Consider the following 21,248-nt stretch of genomic DNA (forward strand, 5'->3'; position numbering starts at 1 on the left):
CTGTTAGTGAGTCTGTTACTGAGTCTGTTACTGAGTCTGTTACTGAGTCTGTTACTGAGTCTGTTAGTGAGTCTGTTACTGAGTCTGTTAGTGAGTCTGTTACTGAGTCTGTTACTGAGTCTGTTACTGAGTCTGTTACTGAGTCTGTTAGTGAGTCTGTTACTGAGTCTGTTAGTGAGTCTGTAACTGAGTCTGTTACTGAGTCTGTTAGTGAGTCTGTTAGTGAGTCTGTTACTGAGTCTGTTACTGAGTCTGTTAGTGAGTCTGTTACTGAGTCTGTTAGTGAGTCTGTTACTGAGTCTGTTACTGAGTCTGTTACTGAGTCTGTTACGCGAGTCTGTTACTGAGTCTGTTACTGAGTCTGTTACTGAGTCTATTAGTGAGTTTGTTACTGAGTCTGTTACTGAGTCTGTTACTGAGTCTGTTAAAGAGTCTGTTAGTGAGTCTGTAAGTGGGTCTGTTACTGAGTCTGTTAGTGAGTCTGTAAGTGGGTCTGTTACTGAGTCTGTTACTGAGTCTGTTACTGAGTCTGTTACTGAGTCTGTTACTGAGTCTGTTAGTGACTCTGTTACTGAGTCTGTTACTGAGTCTGTTAGTGAGTCTGTAAGTGGGTCTGTTAGTGAGTCTGTTACTGAGTCTGTTAGTGAGTCTGTAAGTGGGTCTGTTACTGAGTCTGTTACTGAGTCTGTTAGTGAGTCTGTTAGTGACTCTGTTACTGAGTCTGTTACTGAGTCTGTTACTGAGTCTGTTACTGAGTCTGTTACTGAGTCTGTTACTGAGTCTGTTAGTGAGTCTGTTACTGAGTCTGTTACTGAGTCTGTTACTGAGTCTGTTACTGAGTCTGTTACTGAGTCTGTTAGTGACTCTGTTACTGAGTCTGTTAGTGAGTTTGTTACTGAGTCTGTTACTGAGTCTGTTACTGAGTCTGTTACTGAGTCTGTTACTGAGTCTGTTAGTGAGTCTGTTAGTGACTCTGTTACTGAGTCTGTTACTGAGTCTGTTACTGAGTCTGTTAGTGAGTCTGTTAGTGAGTCTGTTACTGAGTCTGTTACTGAGTCTGTTACTGAGTCTGTTACTGAGTCTGTTACTGAGTCTGTTAGTGACTCTGTTACTGAGTCTGTTACTGAGTCTGTTACTGAGTCTGTTAGTGAGTTTGTTACTGAGTCTGTTACTGAGTCTGTTTACTGAGTCTGTTACTGAGTCTGTTACTCTCTGATGGAGATGGAGCTCTGATGGAGATAGAGGTCTGATGGAGATGGAGCTGTGATGGGTGGAGCTCTGATGGAGATGGAGCTCTGATGGAGATGGAGCTCTGATGGAGATGGAGCTGTGATGGAGATGGAGCTCTGATGGAGATAGAGCTCTGATGGAGATAGAGCTCTGATGGAGATGGAGCTCTGATGGAGATAGAGCTCTGATGGAGATAGAGCTCTGATGGAGATGTAGCTCTGATGGAGATGTAGCTGTGATGGAGATGGAGCTCTGATGGAGATGGAGCTGTGATGGAGATAGAGCTCTGATGGAGATAGAGGTCTGATGGAGATGGAGGTCTGATGGAGATGTAGCTCTGATGGAGATGGAGCTGTGATGGAGATGGAGCTCTGATGGAGATGGAGCTCTGATGGAGATGGAGAGCTGATGGAGATAGAGCTCTGATGGAGATGGAGCTCTGATGGAGATGGAGCTATGATGGAGATGGAGGTCTGATGGAGATGGAGGTCTGATGGAGATGTAGCTCTGATGGAGATGGAGCTGTGATGGAGATGGAGCTCTGATGGAGATGGAGGTCTGATGGAGATGTAGCTCTGATGGAGATGGAGCTGTGATGGAGATAGAGCTCTGATGGAGATGGAGCTCTGATGGAGATAGAGGTCTGATGGAGATGTAGCTCTGATGGAGATGGAGCTCTGATGGAGATGGAGCTCTGATGGAGATGGAGCTCTGATGGAGATAGAGCTCTGATGGAGATGGAGCTCTGATGGATGGAGCCGTCACAGACTGTGTTTCTCTTTATTCAGGTTCATGTGTCAGAGGTCGTTGCATCACATCCATGAACTCAAGGTTTTTTCCAATCAGTCAAAGATGCAGTTTCACGTCCTGTTGAAAACCTGCTGCTGTGAAACACAAACTCTGGAGAAGCTCTGGAGACGATTCTCTGGATTTCACCTGCTGCTCTGAGAACAGCTTGAGACTGAGCCGTCATCAGAACGGATCCTGAAGGTTAAAGTCACAGACTCGTCCCTCAGTGCAGAGACGTGATGAATGGATGTCGCTGCCAATAAAGATGAAAGTCACCTTCCTCTGGTTTATTACGTACATTAAGCTTCAGGCTCCATGAATCCTAATGTCAGTCCGTCCACACACAGAGGGATGTCTCCACCCACCGGCTGTATCGGCATGATGTTTGAACATAGATTCATGGTCTCCAGAGGATGATTCCAATTACTTTCATGTTTATCTGATTTGTGACTGGCTCCATGATCTTCAGCTCTTTTTGTCAGTCAAGTCTAAATAAAATCTAATACTATTGATTTGAATTTGAAAACAACATTTTATTCCAGTTTTATGTAACTAACTGACTAACTGTAGATTTGTGTGTGTGTGTGTGTGTGTGTGTGTGTGTGTGTGTCCTTGGTCATAATGATCTGTTCATAAACAGTTTTTCTTTGGCTGCTTTAATATCTGGTGCAGATTTCAGGTTGTCAAATGTAATTTAAAGACACAAACACACGACAAGTACATTTTCATTAAAGCAAACACACAACATACGACACATTTAACACCAGAGCCTCATTACTCGGTGTGTGTTTGTGTGTGAGTGTGTCTCTGCGTGTGTGTGCATTCCCTCTTAATTTGATGTATTGTTTTGTTTCTCTTTTATTTACAGAGCCAATTAACCCGAGTTTCCCAGAAGCCACTGCACCTTCGTCTTTAAACCTGTTGATCCTCATGGAAGTGAAGAGATGACATCAGAACCCATGTCTCTGCTGGAGGTTCCAAACATTCATTTCTCACAGCTGTTTGAATTTCAATTTCAATTAAGCTGCATTTAATTTTTAATGTGACACGGACCACACCGTAGTCATTCTGCCTTTAAATATTAATACGCTATTATAGAAGAACTCGGCTTCATCATTTACCGGAAACTGCTTCAGGGGAAAAACTCTTTATCTTGAAGGAGGAGAGAAGAATGTGTGGAGCAGCAGATCTGAGCTGCGAGTCCATCATCAGTCCATCGATCCTTCTCCTTCAGCCTCAGCTCCTCACAGACCCTTCAGGTTCCTCTGGTTCCTCCTGAAGCTTCCCTCCATCTCCTGCTTCACGCCTCCAGGAGGTCCAGATGTGTGAGGAGCAGATCCCTGACCTCAGACAGATGTGAGACGCTGCTGCAGGTCAGAGGGGTCATGACGATCCGTGGTCGAGCTCAGTGAACTCTCTCTCTCTCTCTCTCTCTCTCTCTCTCGCTCTCTCTCTCTCTCTCTCTAGCCTGCTGAAGACGAGGAAGAGGAGCAGTGAGGCAGAGCTTCATCACGTCAGATGGCTTCACTGCATTACTTACATAAAGTGAAAAACAAGGTTGAAATGATACATGCAGTGTGGTTGTAGATTTGTGTGTGTTTGTGTGTGTGTGTGTGTGTGTGTGTCGTTGGTCATAATGATCTGTTCATAAACAGTTTTCTTTGGCTGCTTTAATATCTGGTGCAGATTTCAGGTTGTCAAATGTAATTTAAAGACACAAACACATGACACGTACATTTTCATTAAAGCAAACACACAACATACGACACATTTAACACCAGAGCCTCATTACTCAGTGTGTGTTTGTGTGTGAGTGTGTCTCTTTGTGTTTGTGTGTGTTTGTGTGTGTGTGTGTTTGTGTGCATTCCCTCTTAATTTGATGTATTGTTTTGTTTCTCTTTTATTTACAGAGCCAATTAACCCGAGTTTCCCAGAAGCCACTGCAGCTGCGGACAGGAGAACTGAATGGAGTCGCCATGACGACCTCTCTCTCTCTCTCTCTCTCTCTCTCTCTCTCTCTCTCTCTCTCTCTCTCTCTCTCTCTGGACACGGTCACATCATTTTTCTTGTCTCTATTTTTCCATCAGTAATTTTCCCATAATGTTAAATCATTTTCTACCCGCTCTTGCTTCTCGTCAGGAACAGGAGGTGAAGCTGCGATGTGTCCACAGCGCCGCCCTGCTGGAGGCTCAGGGTTTTACGGATCAGCTGTAAAGACGCCGGCGGAGCAGTGAAGCTATGAATTGTGGGTAAAAACAGACTGAAGATGGCAGGATTAATGTATCTGGAGATAATCTCAGTCGTGGCTCTACAGTTCGGTCTGATCACTTTTACCAGAGAGCATAAATAAAGGTGGACGACATGGAGGCTCCCTAAGTCAAAGCGTCTCCATCGCCCCCTGGTGGCTGGCAGCAGGACATCTCATCAACCCTCCTCCTCCATGTTAGCAGACGGGACGTGGACGGTAGAGTGGTGGTGAGTTCAGACCTGGTCCTGCAGAGGAGACTCAGATGATCACCTGTTGATGAAGACGAGGAGCAGCTCTGGTCTTGTTCTTTAGTTGTTTTATAGAAGCAAACATAAGTCAGTCCCTCCTCCTCCTCCTCCTCCTCCTCCTCCTCCTCCTCCTCCTCCTCCTCCTCCTCCTCCTCATCATCTTCCTCAGATAATGAAAGCCGGGCTGTGTGAAGAGGAGTTCTCTCTCCGGGGGATTCGTCTTCAAACGAGCAGACGTTCTGATATAAAAATGTGATAATCAACACTTAAAAATATCCCTGAGCTTGTTCCAGAAATCTGATTCCACAGAGAACCGTTTCCCAATTTTCATTTTAACATTGAACATATCAGCACATGAAATATAACATCAGAGAAAAGATGTCGCGTTAAGAGTCCACAAGGATTTCAGCTGTGACAGTTTACAATCAAATCAAGTTCACAGTAAAGTTACACAAGAGAAGATGATCTGAAGTTGAATGTACTGCACAGCGTCACACTAAAGTCCAGATCAGGAGAATCTGTTAAATATTGTGTGTCCATATTACACTTCATGGAGGTTTGTGTGACCACAGGCACAATCACCAAGTTGGTCTGTATCATTAATATTGTGTGTGCAGGGTCTTCATCGGCCCCTGGTGTCTTCATTCTTTCTGTTTGGTTATTTTTCATACCTCAGAAGCACCAGGAGTCCACGAGTGAAAAGCTCCGGATCTTTGTCCTGCTCCTGCTAAGATGTCCTCCTGCTTTAAATCTGCTTAATTCAATTTGTTTCACTGAAAGTCCTCCAGAGACCAATCAGACCACATGGCGTCCACATGGCGTCCACATGGCGTCCACATGTCGTCCACATGGCGTCCACATGGCGTCCACATGGCGTCCACATGGCGTCCACATGTCGTCCGCATGGCGTCCACATGGCGTCCAAATGGCGTCCACATGGCATCCACATGGCTTCCACATGGCATCCACATGTCATCCAAATGTTGTCCACATGGCGTCCACATGGCGTCCACATGGCGTCCACATGTCCTCAGTCCCCACAATGTCTATAATAGTTATAATAATATAATCATGTGTAACCTCTAAAGCTTGTTCTCTGACGTGTGTGTGTGTGGGGGGGGGGGGGGGGGGGTCACCTGTTTATAAACAGTCTGAGTGACTCACTATCCTTATTAGTTCAGGTGTATTATCTGCCTCTGATTGGTCAATTTAGAGTGACATCCCGTTTTGATTGGTCTAGAGGGGCAGGACTAAGGGAGAGTTATGGAGGAACAGGAAGTGTTTCTCCTGACGTGGCGCCGAGCGACAGGAAGTCATTGTGTTAAGTAACTGTTGTTGAGCACATTAAATATCTGTCAGGTTAAAGATCTTTGACATTTTCAGTTGTATATTTATTCTATATTTAAAGAGCTGATCCTGTTTTAACGTGTGGGGAAGAAACTGTGAGACTAACAAAGCAGCAGATTGTGATTTCATTCATTTAATCTAGTTTTTGTTTGGGGGTTGATTTTGTGTACGTGGTGAACAGTACACAAACGGTTCATAGTAGTTGTTAAACTCAAAGTGTCTCATCATCTTCAGAGTCTGTGGTTCTGTGCGTGTGTCAGAGGTATCGTCCAATCAGCAGTGATGTGTATATAAACTCCGCCTTCTTGAATCATTCATTAATTGTCATCATCCACATCCAGGTCTGTTTCAAACCAGCGACTCAGGCTCTGACCTTCGTTTCCCAGAAGTCAGAGAACGCTGTGACTCGTGAGTTTCTGTACAAAGCGTCTGTGAGGGAGCAGAGGGCGTGAAATTAAAGTAGCTGGTCGTGTGGTCGCTCGGTCAGCTCCACGTGTTCGTGAGGAAATCGAACCGCTCAGTTTGGATAATTGGTTCAAGTCCCCCTGATAACGAGGGAAGGTGCAGCCTCGGCCCTTTTACAGTCAGACTGATGATGCTCGAGACAATACAAGAATATGAATGTATGAAATTAGCTGCCACACAAACACTTATTGTGATGACGGGTTTTGCTGATACAGAAAGTTCTGAGCTGCAGAATCCACAGATTCTTTCTTCATGGACTCGAGGTCTCACTGAACCTTCAGAACCTCGGACTCACCTCCTGCCGTCTATCTGTGTTTGATGTGATGAGGGAAGAGTTTGTGTTTTAAACCCACTGCTTAGTGTGTTTGAGCAAAAACACTATCAAGACACATATACCTTCAGCTGATGGTATATGTGTCTCATCCCTCGTTCTCCCTCTCTCCTCTCGGCTCATCCCTTGTTCCCCCTCCCTCCTCTCATCAGTCCTTCTCCCTCTCTCCTCTCGTCTCATCCCTCGTTCCCCCTCCCTCCTCTCATCAGTCCTTCTCCCTCTCTCCTCTCCTCTCATCCCTCGTTCCCCCTCTCTCCTCTCCTCTCATCAGTCCTTCTCCCTCTCTCCTCTCATCCCTCGTTCCCCCTCTCTCCTCTCGTCTCATCCCTCGTTCCCCCTCCCTCCTCTCATCAGTCCTTCTCCCTCTCTCCTCTCGGCTCATCCCTTGTTCTCCCTCTCTCCTCTCGTCTCATCCCTCGTTCTCCCTCTCTCCTCTCATCAGTCCTTCTCCCTCTCTCCTCTCATCCCTCGTTCCCCCTCTCTCCTCTCGTCTCATCCCTCGTTCTCCCTCTCTCCTCTCATCCCTCGTTCCCCCTCTCTCCTCTCCTCTCATCAGTCCTTCTCCCTCTCTCCTCTCATCCCTCGTTCCCCCTCTCTCCTCTCCTCTCATCAGTCCTTCTCCCTCTCTCCTCTCGGCTCATCCCTCGTTCTCCCTCTCTCCTCTCGTCCCTTGTTCTCTCTCTCTCCTCTCGTCTCATCCCTCGTTCTCCCTCTCTCCTCTCATCAGTCCTTCTCCCTCTCTCCTCTCATCCCTCGTTCCCCCTCTCTCCTCTCGTCTCATCCCTCGTTCTCCCTCTCTCCTCTCATCCCTCGTTCCCCCTCTCTCCTCTCCTCTCATCAGTCCTTCTCCCTCTCTCCTCTCATCCCTCGTTCCCCCTCTCTCCTCTCCTCTCATCAGTCCTTCTCCCTCTCTCCTCTCGGCTCATCCCTCGTTCTCCCTCTCTCCTCTCGTCCCTTGTTCTCTCTCTCTCCTCTCGTCTCATCCCTCGTTCTCCCTCTCGCCTCTCATCCCTCGTTCTCCCTCTCTCCTCTCATCCCTCGTTCTCCCTCTCTCCTCTCATCCCTCGTTCCCCCTCTCTCCTCTCCTCTCATCAGTCCTTCTCCCTCTCTCCTCTCGTCTCATCCCTCGTTCTCCCTCCCTCCTCTCTGGTTTGTAATTAATCCCCTCTTCTGCCTACGTCTGTCTCCAGAGGGATTTGTGGGGAATCCTTTAATTACCTCCTGCTTCTTAAAACCTCTTACAAACTTTTGACTGCCGACAACAAGCCGACCTGATACGACCTGAGACGACCTGAGACGACCTGAGAGGGGGGGTCATATCAGAAATATCAACTTTATAATGCGTAATGAGAAATTAAAGTGTTTAAATGTTAAAAGGTTTCTATTCATCTGCTCATGTTTGATCCTGAGGATTTATCAGAACGTGTGAGTGTTCGACGTCTCGGCTCCGACTTCAACACATATGATGAGTAAGTATCTATAACCCCCCCTCCCAGGTGCATGCTGGGAGGTGGAGGGGCTGTAGCAACTTGCAGCAACACTGACGCAGCAGTGTGTGTGTGGGGGGGGACGCAGGACGTCTCTGACACTGACCTCCGTCTCCTTCTCCCGCTAACGCTCTTCATGTGGTTCCAGGTGCTGCCAGAGGAGGCGTCACACCACAACAAGCTGTGTCTGGGGATCTGGCCTGGACATGAACCGGGTGTGATGTGTAGTTGTGTAGTAGTGTAGTAGCGTAGTTGTGTAGCTGGCCCCATGTGGATGGGACCTGTGGGTTTCAGTCACCAGACGTCAGTAGACTCATTTCTTCACACTGAATAAAAACCAGGAGACGTCTTCATATTCGTTCTTTTTACTCAGATTTGAAAACAATGAGGCAGAAACTGTTCCACACAGAAAAGAGACGTGACCATCAAACATCGAGACTCTACTGGAGCTTCAGGGATCACTGGTCAGCAGGGAGCAGCTGATGGTCCTCACTTCCTTCAACAACACAACACTGCGTCTGGTAGGTTCTACTGTAACTAGATCTAAAACACAGCTGCACCACACACACCACACACACACACACACACACACACACACACACACACACACACACACTCTGAAACCTTCATCATGATGGATAAAAAACTAAGATGAACCTCATATTTTAAAATATTCTGAGAAGCCGTTGATTCAGTTTCACTCAACAGGTTTCAAACAGAAAAGAATGTGAATACAAGAAGCTGCTAACCAGGTCGTGTTCCTGTGTGAAGAGGAAACAGATCTGAAAGCAGCTGAGTCCACGCTCCTCTTTCTTCCTCTGACGTTCCCCTGCTGCTCAGACCAGAACGTGTCCTTCTCAGACTTCCTTCAGTGGATCAAGCGTCGACTCGTCCTGACGTGAACCCTGAGCTGAACTTTGACCTCTGAGAAGAGCCGCTGCTCCACAAAGTGACACTGATTCATAAAGTAGAACATTTGAACTGTTATTAAAAAGATTCATGTAGTAAGATGATCAACGAGGATCCTGTGACGTTAGACCTCTGGTCTCAGTTCACTTCCAATATATGTCAAACCTTTTTCTTCTTCACAATCCACTTCCTGTTTCTTCCTGGTTTTCTCCGGCCTGCACCTTGTCTCATGTGATGAACAGGATCGAGACGTAATGATGGGTTAGGGTTCAAATCATCCTCAAGTCAAAATATAAAAATTTGAGTGAAAGATTCATGAAGTTTGAAACCCATTCGAAACCCAATCAGCGTTTAGGATGAAACCGATCGAGACAGATTCTGAAACCAACCTGAGCGAGCAGCTCATCAACCGGCCTCAAGATCAAATTCCCTGAGTTGAGTGCGCCCCCTGGTGGTCTGCTGGACCTTCACATGACGCTGCTCATTCTCTGGCATTTCAACAACAGGTTCAAGTGAACGAATAGAACTGCGTTGTTTACTTAAGTCAAAACAAATCATCCTGCCTGACACTTGTTTGAGTAACGCAGCGAAGATTCTTCTCACATTTCGTGTGAAAGCAGCTGAACTGTGGACGTGGAGATTTGTCCCAGTGGCCAAACGAGGTACTGCAATAAAAACATTTGTCGCAGACGACGATAATAAACAAGACGTAAGTAAAACAGCGGATGTGACATCTCGGTCTGCAGATGAGATTAATTCTGACTCATCGCCCCCTGCTGGTTATGATGTGTCTGTTAGTCTTCTTTCACTTTGAACGATTAACCTTCTGTTTGTTGTGGATGTTGATGATTATTCTTTTATTTTTAAAAGTTTATGGATTTGATCTTTGTTAAGACTTTTTTTAAGTCACTAAAACTTTTCTCAGATACTAAAGACAATCAGTAGATTGTGTTTGACTTATTGTCGAAGTTTAAAGATTCATTCAACGTTCGGTCTGATCCGTGGTCACGTGACCAGCATCGTCCTGACGCTGCCACAGGTTCTTAGGATTCAAATCCATTGTGAAGAATTGTAAAGTATTGTGATGATACATCTATGGCACAACCGCTCCGTCACTCATCACTCCAGCTCGTCAGGTCTCATACAATATCAATATCTTCACATTGTAAAATGATGTTTAAACATCTACCAACTGACGGTCAGTTACACAATAGAAAGTTACTTTAACAACAAACACCTTTGCACTTGAATCCTCGCGTTTCCTGAAAACTCGTTTTACAATCATCACACAGCAACACATCAGGAACAAAGATCATTGTGTACAAATATTCACAAAATACAAATATAAATTCATTTTGCTGTCTCTCTCTCTGACGTCGTCTTTCACACAATCGTTTTGTTTCCCTCAGAAAACACAGCAGCAGCTGGAGCTGTTTCTCTGGTTCCTCCAGATCCACGTCTCCAACACTGAGGTCTGATCGAGCAGCAGGAAGTCCAGTCTCATCCGGGCTGATCCACCGAAGGTCCGATGGGAGGTAGAGGAGGCTGGGGAGCCAGAGGATGAAGGAGCATCTGAGGTCACTGCAGCTCAATGCGATGAAATGAACCTTATTTTATCCTTTATTTCTGAAGAGCTTCTAAGTCTTTTGGAATCATTTGCATCGACTGTTCCTCTTTTTCTTCGTTTCATGATCCAACAGGAAGATATCGATCGAGTCGGACTCTTTAAAGACGGGGGGGGGGGGGGGGGGGGGGGACTCTTCCAGGACTAATGTGAAACGGCACCGAGACCAAAACCCAAGACTTCAGGGATTTTACATGAAACGATCTCCGATGACTTAATTCTGGGGCGGATGGTTATCAGAAGGTTTTTGTGTTTTAATATAGAAACTGGATCCAGACTGATAACGAGGATCAAGCTCTGACAGATGAAGCTTTAAACGATAATCCCAGTTTCCTGAAGACCTCGGAACGTCAGTGTTTCTATAATCCAGACGAGGAGGCACTTTGTCTGTGGAACTTTGTCTTTGATATAAAGTCTTTGCTCTCAGAAGAAAGAAGTGACCACCGAGGTTAAATGTTCTGACCCAGGATCAGCTCAGAGGTTCACTGTCACACGTAGCTTTCGTCTCCGTCTTTTTGCCTTTTGTCCGACTTACACAATATCTCCTGCCCGGGTAAAGAGAAGTCCCTCCCTTCACCTCTAGAGAGCGCAGCTCCATTTCGTAACTTTGCGATGTCGCCCAGTGGCAGGTGGGTGGAGCTGAAGGCCAGCGACGGGATGGTGTTCACCAGCATCAGCTGCAGAGGCTTCTTTGGCGGCTGGTACTGGCAGCGGACGTAGCGCAGGAAAGCTGCACGATACGTCTTGTTGAACAATGTGTAGACCAGCGGGTTGACGGCGGAGGACAAGTACCCGACCCACACGAAGACGTTCAGCAGACCTCCCATGAGTCCCGGGTCACAGGCCTCCGGGTCGCACACCACCACCAGCACATTGGTGATGAAGAACGGACACCACATGACCACAAAGAGGAAGAACACCACCCCCAGGACCTTGGACGCCTTCTGCTCGTTGCTGATGGACTGCATGGTGCGGCGTCCGAGCAGCGAGCCCGAGACGCTGACCCGCTGGCCCCCCAGGCCGCCGCCGCTCCCCCTGCCGCCGGCCTCGCGGCTCAGCGAGCGTCTGAAGAGCCGTTCAGAAGACAGGGAGGTTTGTGGTAGAAAGCTCAAAGTGAACGTGGTGCTCCATTTGGGCCGCGGCACCAGCTGGTCCAGACAGAGGGTGGCCTCGTCCCGCAGGGCGTTGATGGTCAGGAAGTACGTGACCACCATGATGGTGAGGGGCACGAAGAACGCCACGAAGGAGCCCACCAGCACAAAGTGGTTGTCTGTCAGAAAGCAGCTGCCATCTTTGAACACCCTTGTGAGTGGTCTCTGAGTCCCAGCACGGGAATCGGCATCGAGATCCCTGCAGAGAGGAAGGAGAGGCATGAGTGTGTGTGTGTGTCTGTGAGGGCTTGTGTGTGTGTGTGTGTGTGTGTGTGTGTGTGTGTGTGTGTGTGTGTGTGTGTGTGTGTTGTGTGATTCATGGACAGTCAGCCTGACTACACGCTCACTATTCAGAGACCCAAGGGTAATCTGAGGACTTTGCATTTGTTCGTGTCTGAAGACGTCCTCTCTCTTTTTCCTTTTTTACCACTTGACCTGATTGTGAGAGTGTGTGTGTGTGTGTGTGTGTGTGTGTGTGTGTGTGTGTGTGAGTGTGTGTGTGTGTGAGTGTGTGTGTGTGTGTGTGTGTGTGTGTGTGTGTGTGTGTGAGTGTGTGTGTGTGTGTGTGAGTGTGTGTGTGTGTGTGTGTGTGTGTGTGTGTGTACACGTGTCAGCGGTTCGATTCCTGTACCACCTGATCCGAATGCCAGTGTGTGGAGACAGAAAGATATTTACTGATAGATGTGTCACATATATCCACTTTAGTACAGAAACCTGAAGTCCACAGTAACTGAGTAAATATACTTAGTTACATCCAACCACTGCAGGAGAGAAGCGTCACTCACTCAATTCTCAAAATGTCAAACTGTTGCTTTAAATAACCAGTGAAAGAGAAAAGCCCCCCCCCACGCCCCCCCCCCCACTGTGACTGACACTGATGAGACGTGTCAGAGCCTGAAACATCTGTGAAGACGTGATCCCAGAGAACATGTGTGTGGGTTTACATGTTCATCACAGTCAGGTGGACGTGATGATGAAGATTATAAACGTTTCTTTGATTCATATCCAGCTGATCTAGGGGGGGGGGGGGGGGGGGGCAGCCATCACACACACAGATCCCGGTTTTCAGGTCGATTTCCTCCCCGTCCTGACGAAGCCTCTCTGCTCTAAATACATGAAATAAAAGACCTGAAAAAAAGCAGCCGAGGAGATGAAAGAGGAGGAGGAGGAGACACGGGGATGAAGGACACTCTGGATTGGAGGGAAGCGCTGCAGCCTGGAAACTGATCAGAGCACGTTTCAGAAAATCTGCTCTGACAACTGTGAACAGACCCGAGAGGACTCGTGTGAATTCTTCTTCTTTCTCTGGAGCTGCTCTGAGGTGTGAAGGTGAAGAACACAAAGAGACGAAGGACGTGAGGAAGAGGAGGTTTCTCGTCAACACACAGAACTCCTGAAGGAATCCGATTTTAGAAACAACACAGACAAAAGACTAAGAAAAGCTAATCCCCCATGAAACCACGCAGAGATTCCCCGGAATCCGATTTTGATTTGGATCTGAATCAAATCACACAAACTCATAAACATCCGCTTCATTAATATCTTTTTATAAAGATTCTTAAATAATTCTCTGAGAAAGAAAATCCTCCTAAATCAGGAGGAAACAGAATAAATCTGATCCGAGTTCCTTCAGGAGCGAGTTTCCATCCTGAACCTGAAGCTGCTCAAACATCAGCTCCACAACATGTCCTCACAAACACAACAAGAAACACATGAGGGTCTGAGCTGGGTTCCATAACTTCAGATTTCTTCTCTCTCTCACAAACTTTATCATCATGTACCATGTGTGTCAGGGTGTGCACCCCCCCCCCCCCCCCCCCCCCCCCCCTCCCCATGTGCAACAATGCATAAATCCAGATGTTTCGTCCAATCGGATCACAGCGAACCACGACTCCCCTCAGGAACATTAGCAGCTTGACTCAACGCGTCCCACGTGTCCCTCCTGACGAGGACGAGGACAAACCAAACAAAACACTCGCCCCAAAAACTAAACGCTACGATAATCTCCCTGCACGCGTGGGCGGCGTGGTAATGAGGCGTGTGCGGCCTGCTGTGACTTGGCCTGAGGGCGGGATCTGCTGCCCGCCACGCTGACATCACATTATTCAACTCGCCTCCTGTGGACTCAGCTGCAGCCCGGTTGCATCACAGCAGAGATTCTTTTTAAGGTTCGGCCTCCAGTCGTTTGCTTGAACATGTTAAAACGTGTGACGCTCAGAATGTGAGTGGGCGAGTGGAGCCGAGCCGAGCAGAGAGGACCAGCGTCCTCTTGTTTGTCTCCGGCTTCCTCCCACAGAACAAACACATGTAGTGAACTGACGACTTCAGACCGGCTGTAGGAGGCAGGGGATTTAACCAAAGATTAAACAACACCCCCCCCCCCCCCGCCCTAATGAGAGCAAGTGCTGCTATAGTTGATGAAACGAAAACTAAATCACAGGATCCACAGATTATTTTTTACTTTCTTAAGTTGACACTACATGTTATCAGAAAAAGCAGGTAGCCATTAAATCATCCATAAAGCTTTGACCATCCTCTGCAGACAGGATTCAGTGGATTCAGTGGATTCTCTGTGGGTCCAGTTCTCCAGGTCCCAGTCCCTGCTCATGAAGCTAACGCTAACTGGTCATTTTGAACTGGTCTCCTCCTGCACTGTTTGACTCCAGCAGTTATCTGTTTGTTTGTTTGTTTGTTGTGAGGGGAAGTTAAATGATGAGCCAATCAGTCGTCACGTTTTGGATCTGGAGGAGGAGGAAACGTTCACTCAGCATCATCATCATCATCATCATCATCATCATCATCATCATCATCATCATCAGCCCCCTGCGTGCAGGAAGCATTGACGAGGTCTCCGAGGAGCTGGAGACGTTAGAGCTGACGACTCAAACAAATCAATCAGTTTGTGTAATAAAGTAAAAAGGAGCCGGAGAGCCCCCCCCCCCCCTTCATTTTCCTCCACCTCTGACTCCACCTACAATTTTAATTTTAACTTGTTCCAATGGTTTTATTATTCTTATGTTTCATCAACAGACTTCAGTGGGTTTGTTTTAATCTCACTGTTGATCATATTCATACTCTTCCTCTGTCACATCTTCTCTCTTCTTCCTCTCTGTTCACATTCAAATGTTTTTTCACATCCCCAAAAATTATAACTTTTTAGAAACGTGAACAAGCTTCATGTTTGTTCCATAGTTTCCTCGGATCTGTTAGTTCTCGTTTCACATTGTAATTCAGAGACTAAAGAATTCTGTCTGACATACGTACGTCCTGGGGGGGGGGGGGGGGGGGGGCACCTGTCGGATCGTGGAGCAGAACTCGGATTGTTTCTGCTCCAGATGTTTAAAGAGTTTCACGTGTTCTGAGTCGTGAAGCAGTGAGTTGTTGCTGAAGCCAGATGTTCTATTATTTATTAATAAACTCCTCACATCTGTACTTTACTGAAAAGACAAGTGTTTATTGTTCCTGTGTGTCACTGATGCAGCAGCTCAGGCCTGAAGGTCGGAGAATAAAACTGGTTCTCAGCAAACAGACTGAGGTGATGCAACAGCTTCTCTGGTTGATGATGAAATATGGATCCTGTTGTTTTTGAATCATAATCAGTGAATCTTCACTCGTCTGGTTTCAAATATGACACGACAACAACAAATCCTCCTTTTCACCTCAGAAGCAGGAGAGACGTTGTTCCTGCTGTTTCCTGTCTGGATCTTTTTGAGGATTCATGTCTGTGAACATTCTCCTCATCCAGGTCAGGAGGTCTTCAGGAGATGAAGATGAAGAAGATGTTTCATTGCTTGGGTGAGACGTGAAGACTCATCAGGTCAAACTGATATTTTGTGACTTTCTGATGGATTCCTTTGAGAATGATTATGGATCTTGATGAAGACTCTAGAGAACCAGCTTGTGTCTCATGTGGTTGATTCTGTAGATCTGACATCACTCGTCTCTTCTCTATCCACAGTAACTAAGTTACATCTGAAACTAAACGTTGTTTACGTGGAGCTCCGACGTCTCGTCATCTATTTCACCGATACAATCTCAGGACCGGACCAACTGCTCCTCTTGCATTTCTCATCTTGATTCGCTTAGTGTGAAACCATGACGGCTAATAACGAGAAAAACAAAGTGATTAGGACAGAAGAAAGAAGAGAGGACGTTTGAGTTTGAATAATTCCTCTTTGCTCAGAGAGCAACAGATGGTTTGAAACGCACCACCTTCATGCTGTTCTTTGTTTCCCTCCCTTTTTTCACCCGCCGATTGTGAATAACTGTGGAGCTAATTCAGTTGGAGCCCCCCCCCCCTCCATCGGTGGCTGCAGGGCCCATCATTACATTTCCTGCTCATCGAGGTCCATTGACCTGAGCAGCTGGAAACCAGCCAGGCCGGCAGAAGCCAATTATCAGGGCTGATTGTTCCCTTGTCTCCATAAAAAATCAAATGGAGACATAAACGTCAGCTGAAAGGAAAATGACATCTTGTCGAGAGCGACTGCTCGAGTTGCCTTCACAGTTTTGTGTCTCGACAAAGTGTTCGGTTATGACCAGACCTTATTCTACTGAACATTAACGGTGACTCATCGGTGAAGCTGAGACTCAGATGCAATCACATCCCTGATTTAACACATACACACTGTGTGTGTTCAGAGGCTGCAGCAGATTCTATGTGACGACTGATCTGTGGAGGTTCAGGCTGTAAACCACAGACCGTCCATAAAGCAGGACCACACAGCAGCTTCTAAATGTGAAGCCAACTCATCTGGATCGCCCCCTGGCTGCGGTGCAGGTCATAAACCCGCCTCCACCATGTTAATAAAACAGCTGATCCTTATCTGCCATAAAAACAGCTGAATATCAACGAACAGAAACCTTCTCAGGTGAAGATCCACTTCCACATCAAGCACAGAGACATTGAGTGTGTCCTCACCGGCTGAGATCGTCCACACCGCCAGGATCTTGACCCGGGCCTTGTTGTGGGAGTTGAAGCGGCTGTGGTGGATCGGGTTCCGTATGGCGATGTACCGATCCAGAGAGATGGCACACAGGTGCATGATGGACGCCGTGGAGAAGAGGACGTCCAGGTAGATCCAGATGGGACAAAGGTCCGAGGGGAGGGGCCACCCGTAATCTGGAAGACGAAGACACGAAAAGTAAAAGATTCATAAAACCAGTGAGCTGATTGGTTGATGTTGTGGTTTCATCATCTTTATATACAGTCTATAGAAAAGCTAACAGTCCAGTTTGAAACCACAGGAATGTCCTCTGATCTGTGTCCTCCCAGCTGAGCCTGATGGTTCCACTCTGACCACAGTGAGGAGAAGACTCACTCCAGGTGCTGCTCACTGGAACTCGGAGGTTACACATCACACACGTCTCTACATATAGTCGAGTGAAATGAGTCTATTCAAAACACAGGTCACATGACCTTGCGTTGTGTTCAGGATGGTTTCCATTGGTCTAGATTCGGACCAATGACGACTCTCGTTACAGTTGAGGAATAATGAACCCTTTAGATATCTGATAGAACTGTACGACTCTTCTCTGAGGTTTCACACATCGGGCCGAACACAACAGAAGAGTCGTGGTGGTGGATTATCTGTGGCTGAGGTGTCACCATCTCCCAGGATGCACCCGGGGCGGCGACAGAAATAGACCCCCCCCCCACCCCCGAGTCTTTCCTTCCTCACAGGTGAGTGACGACACTTTTTTATTATCTGGGAGGAGATGACTCATCCATGTTGCTCGATGTCTCCATGGTCACTGCCGGACTCTCAGCCCCCCCCCCCCCCCTCCTCCTCCCCCCTCCCCCCTCATCCTCCTCCTCCTCCTCCTCCTCCTCCTCCTGCTTCCCTCTGTTGAGCTGTTTTTAGACAATTACATGAAGAAAGTCTGACATGCTAAATCTCTGAAGCTGCAGGATACTGAGCTCCAGAGAGTTTCAGGATTATTATTCCAGGATCACAGATTATCTGGAGTTCAGGTCAGAAACCAGCTTCATGTTCTGCAGTGAAGAGAGTTTCTGTTTCCTCTGTGATGGATGAGCTCGGCTGCAGGGACGGAGGTAATCCATTTAAAACCAGTGCAACGTGCAGCGACACAGGTTGGAGACCTTTTCATGAGGCTCTGCCTGAAGAGCTCCAGCAGGGACGCCCCCCTCCTCATGGAGACAAGTGGACTGTTCAGGTGTCACATTATTCACTTTCTCTCCCGCACATAGAAGAAGCAGGAATCCAGTGACAGCCCGCGACCTGCTGGAGCTTCACACGCTGTGGGTCCATCACCTCGTTCCTCTCAAGGAGTCACAGCTTCTGCTCCCTCAGCTGGAGAAACCTCACAGCTCCTGAGTCAGAGCACAGGAGACCAGCCTCTGGACCTGAACCCAATTAGACCCAGTCAGCGCTGCAATTCATTCATTGAGTTATTTATGAAGCAGCAGATCTCAGAAGAATATTATATATTTAGACATATTCTATACAAATATTAAAAATACTCTCTGCAAATGATTCGGCCACAAGTGAACCCAAACAGGATGTGTGGTTCCTTAAGCTGTGTGGCAAAATCATCTGGATCGCCCCCTGGTGGCTAGCAGCACAATGACCGATGACAATGAAGCTGCAGAGGAAGGTTGATCTGAGTGAGGAAGACGAGCAGACACACACTCAGTCCTCACGCGGGTGAATCACATCAAACTCTCAGAACTCGATGCTTCGTTCTCCACTAATCAGAAACATTCACCTGGTCAGAAATTCACTTTCCTCTGACGCGTTCATGATTTAAAGAAAACTCCTCTGAAGGCAGCACGAGGCTGTCCAATACAATTATTAAAGTACTTACAGTTGTTATCTCTGACAAACAATTGGACAAACAACAACAATCTACGTCAAACACACTTTACTCTTCTGCTCATGATTTTAAAGCTGCAGCTTGTTAGAGTTTGTCAGCCACCAGGGGGCGATGAGTGTTTACTGCAGCAACCGATTCATGAAATCAACAAACTGTCGGTTCTGAAAGTTTACGAGAAAATACATGATGGTTAAAAATCAAAGATGGACGACGAGATGCCCAAGTTCCAAAGATCGGTTTAGAACGCAGTGCTGGGAGGCGGGGCTAAGACCCCCCGATGTTATCTGGTTGTGTGGCTACAAGCAACGAATCCAGTTGCACACACACACACACACACACATACACACACACACACACACACACACACACACACACACACACCAGAGTTCCCGTCGTCTCACAGATGAACTTAACGGTTTATTCACGTTTCGCAGTAAACAGCAACAGACACTTGTGATGCATCACGATGACAACACAAACAGTGAACAGCTGACTGGCTGTTCACTGTTTGTGTTGGTCACCTGACCGTGTGGCGGCTTTGCCTTTGTCACATGTTGTTTGAAGTTAGAACCGAGACGGAGGAACCGACACTCTTAGACTTTTCAGGCGGATTGAACATCGCTGGAAAATGTTCGAGTCAATAATCTGTAAACCAAAGTGATCAGACATTTGAGGAAAGAACTTGTACATCTCTACATTGTCGGGATGAAGCGTTGAGCTGGCTGGATTCTCACTGTTCCAGGAAGCTGACTCAGCTGCTCAGCTCCTCTTCAGAAGAAGCAGGACGCTCAGCTGCACATATCTTTTCTAATGGTTCCCCCCCACAGCGCCTCAGCACCCAGCGGAGCTGAGAGACGCTCTCCTGGGGGAGAAGTGACAGTAATTGCTGCCACGGTTCCATCCAGAGTATGTTTGTGGTGATAAAATAAGTCGATTGTGTTATTTCTCAGGAGCTCTGGGTCTCCTGACGGTGGCGGTATGACAGCGCCGGAGCAGCCAGGGTGATATCATCAGTGTGATCCACATCCAGCCGGAGAGAATCTAAATAACAACATGATGATGGCAGCCATGGGGGGGGGGGGGGGGGGGGGACCCTGCAGAGGATTCAATCTACAGTGTGAGAGCTGACAGCTGGAGACAGAGAGAAACAGAAGGAAATGAGATGTGTGAGACTTCGTGTTAACAATCTGCTCTGTCCTGTTTCAGCTCCTCATGTTCACTCCCTGCTTGTAGTGAACCTGGATGACATCATGAACCCGGATGACATCATGAACCTGGATGACATCATGAACCTGCATGACATCATGAACCTGGATGACATCATGAACCTGGATGACATCATGAACCTGCATGACATCATGAACCTGGATGACATCATGAACCTGGATGACATCATGAACCTGGATGACATCATGAACCTGCATGACATCATGAACCTGGATGACATCATGAACCTGGATGACATCATGAACCTGTGGTCAGAGTCACAGGATTATGAACAAAATCCCGCAATGAATTTAAAATGTTTATTTTGCACAAATTGGAAATAACTTCTTCGTCTTTAAATAAAATAATTGTGTTTTCTCTGTTCCTGCTGCTCTCTCCTCTGGTCTCTCCCCAGTGCATGATGGGACATGTTGCTCAGATACTGACCATTGGTTGAATAGTACTTTTCACAATGCATTGTGGGAAACAATGAGTGCACTATACAAAGTTTCACAGCCCCTGTTTCTCAGAAAACAGCTGATTTAAGTCTGACAGACTAATTTTGATGATTTACGCAGAAACTGAAAATACCTGGTCTTCAACCAAATCAAGCTCCTCCTCCTGCTCCTCCTGCTCCTCCTACTCCTCCTGCACCTCCTGCTCCTCCTGCTGCTGCTCACATGGTCGTGGAGTCTCTAACGATCCCCCACTGAGCACCACCCTACCTGAGCTTCTCCTACTTAAGGAGGCGTCTGGTTCACTGTGTGTTCACAGGAAGTCTCAACCTCCTTCCTGCTACTCGGCAGAATCCGTCAGAAGAGTCGTTCAGAAGCTGCAGTGGTAATGAAGTGTGGAAGTTCAGAAAGACAACAACTGATCTCAGGTCGAGCAAATGAGGTGTGAAGTTAATGAGATGAAGCTTCACTGAGTTAAACACTTTCTGCAGCGACTGCCTCGGTGTTCAGGAACTAGAATCCATCAGTGTTCACCTCGAGGTGTGTTACCACGAGACGACAGAGGAGACACAACCGGGACCGAGGGGACAGAAGTTCACACCAAACAAAAGACATGCGTCCTTCTAACGCTGCAACAAAGCAGACGATAGAATGTTTGAACCAAGAGGTGCATTTGAACTAGTGTGCAGTACTGTAGTTCAGTTGGTGTGTGTGTGTGTGTGTGTGTGTGTGTGTGTGTGTGTGTGTGTGAACTGCAGGGAGCTATGTCATCATCCTAATTATCTTTGCTGTAAAATGGTTCAGAGCAAAACAGACAATAAGTAAAATTAAAGATTAAACATTTCAATGCCTGAGAGAGAATCTGCTTCACACATGAAAAGCTTTGACAACACACACACACCCACTCACACACACACCCAC

General features: G+C 47.1%; 1 protein-coding gene across 1 annotated transcript; it reads right to left on the minus strand.

Annotated features, from left to right (window-relative positions):
* Nucleotides 1-11,166: 11,166 nt before the first annotated feature.
* On the minus strand, nucleotides 11,167-16,889 carry LOC133967054 (5-hydroxytryptamine receptor 2A-like). The gene is given in 3 exon segments (XM_062402266.1): nucleotides 11,167-11,982; nucleotides 11,985-12,028; nucleotides 16,751-16,889. Coding segments are annotated over 3 exon segments (984 nt in total). The 5' UTR covers nucleotides 16,875-16,889.
* Nucleotides 16,890-21,248: the final 4,359 nt, after the last annotated feature.

This window comes from Platichthys flesus, chromosome 13 (genome assembly GCF_949316205.1).
Source record: "Platichthys flesus chromosome 13, fPlaFle2.1, whole genome shotgun sequence".
Classification (NCBI taxonomy): Eukaryota; Metazoa; Chordata; class Actinopteri; order Pleuronectiformes; family Pleuronectidae; genus Platichthys; species Platichthys flesus.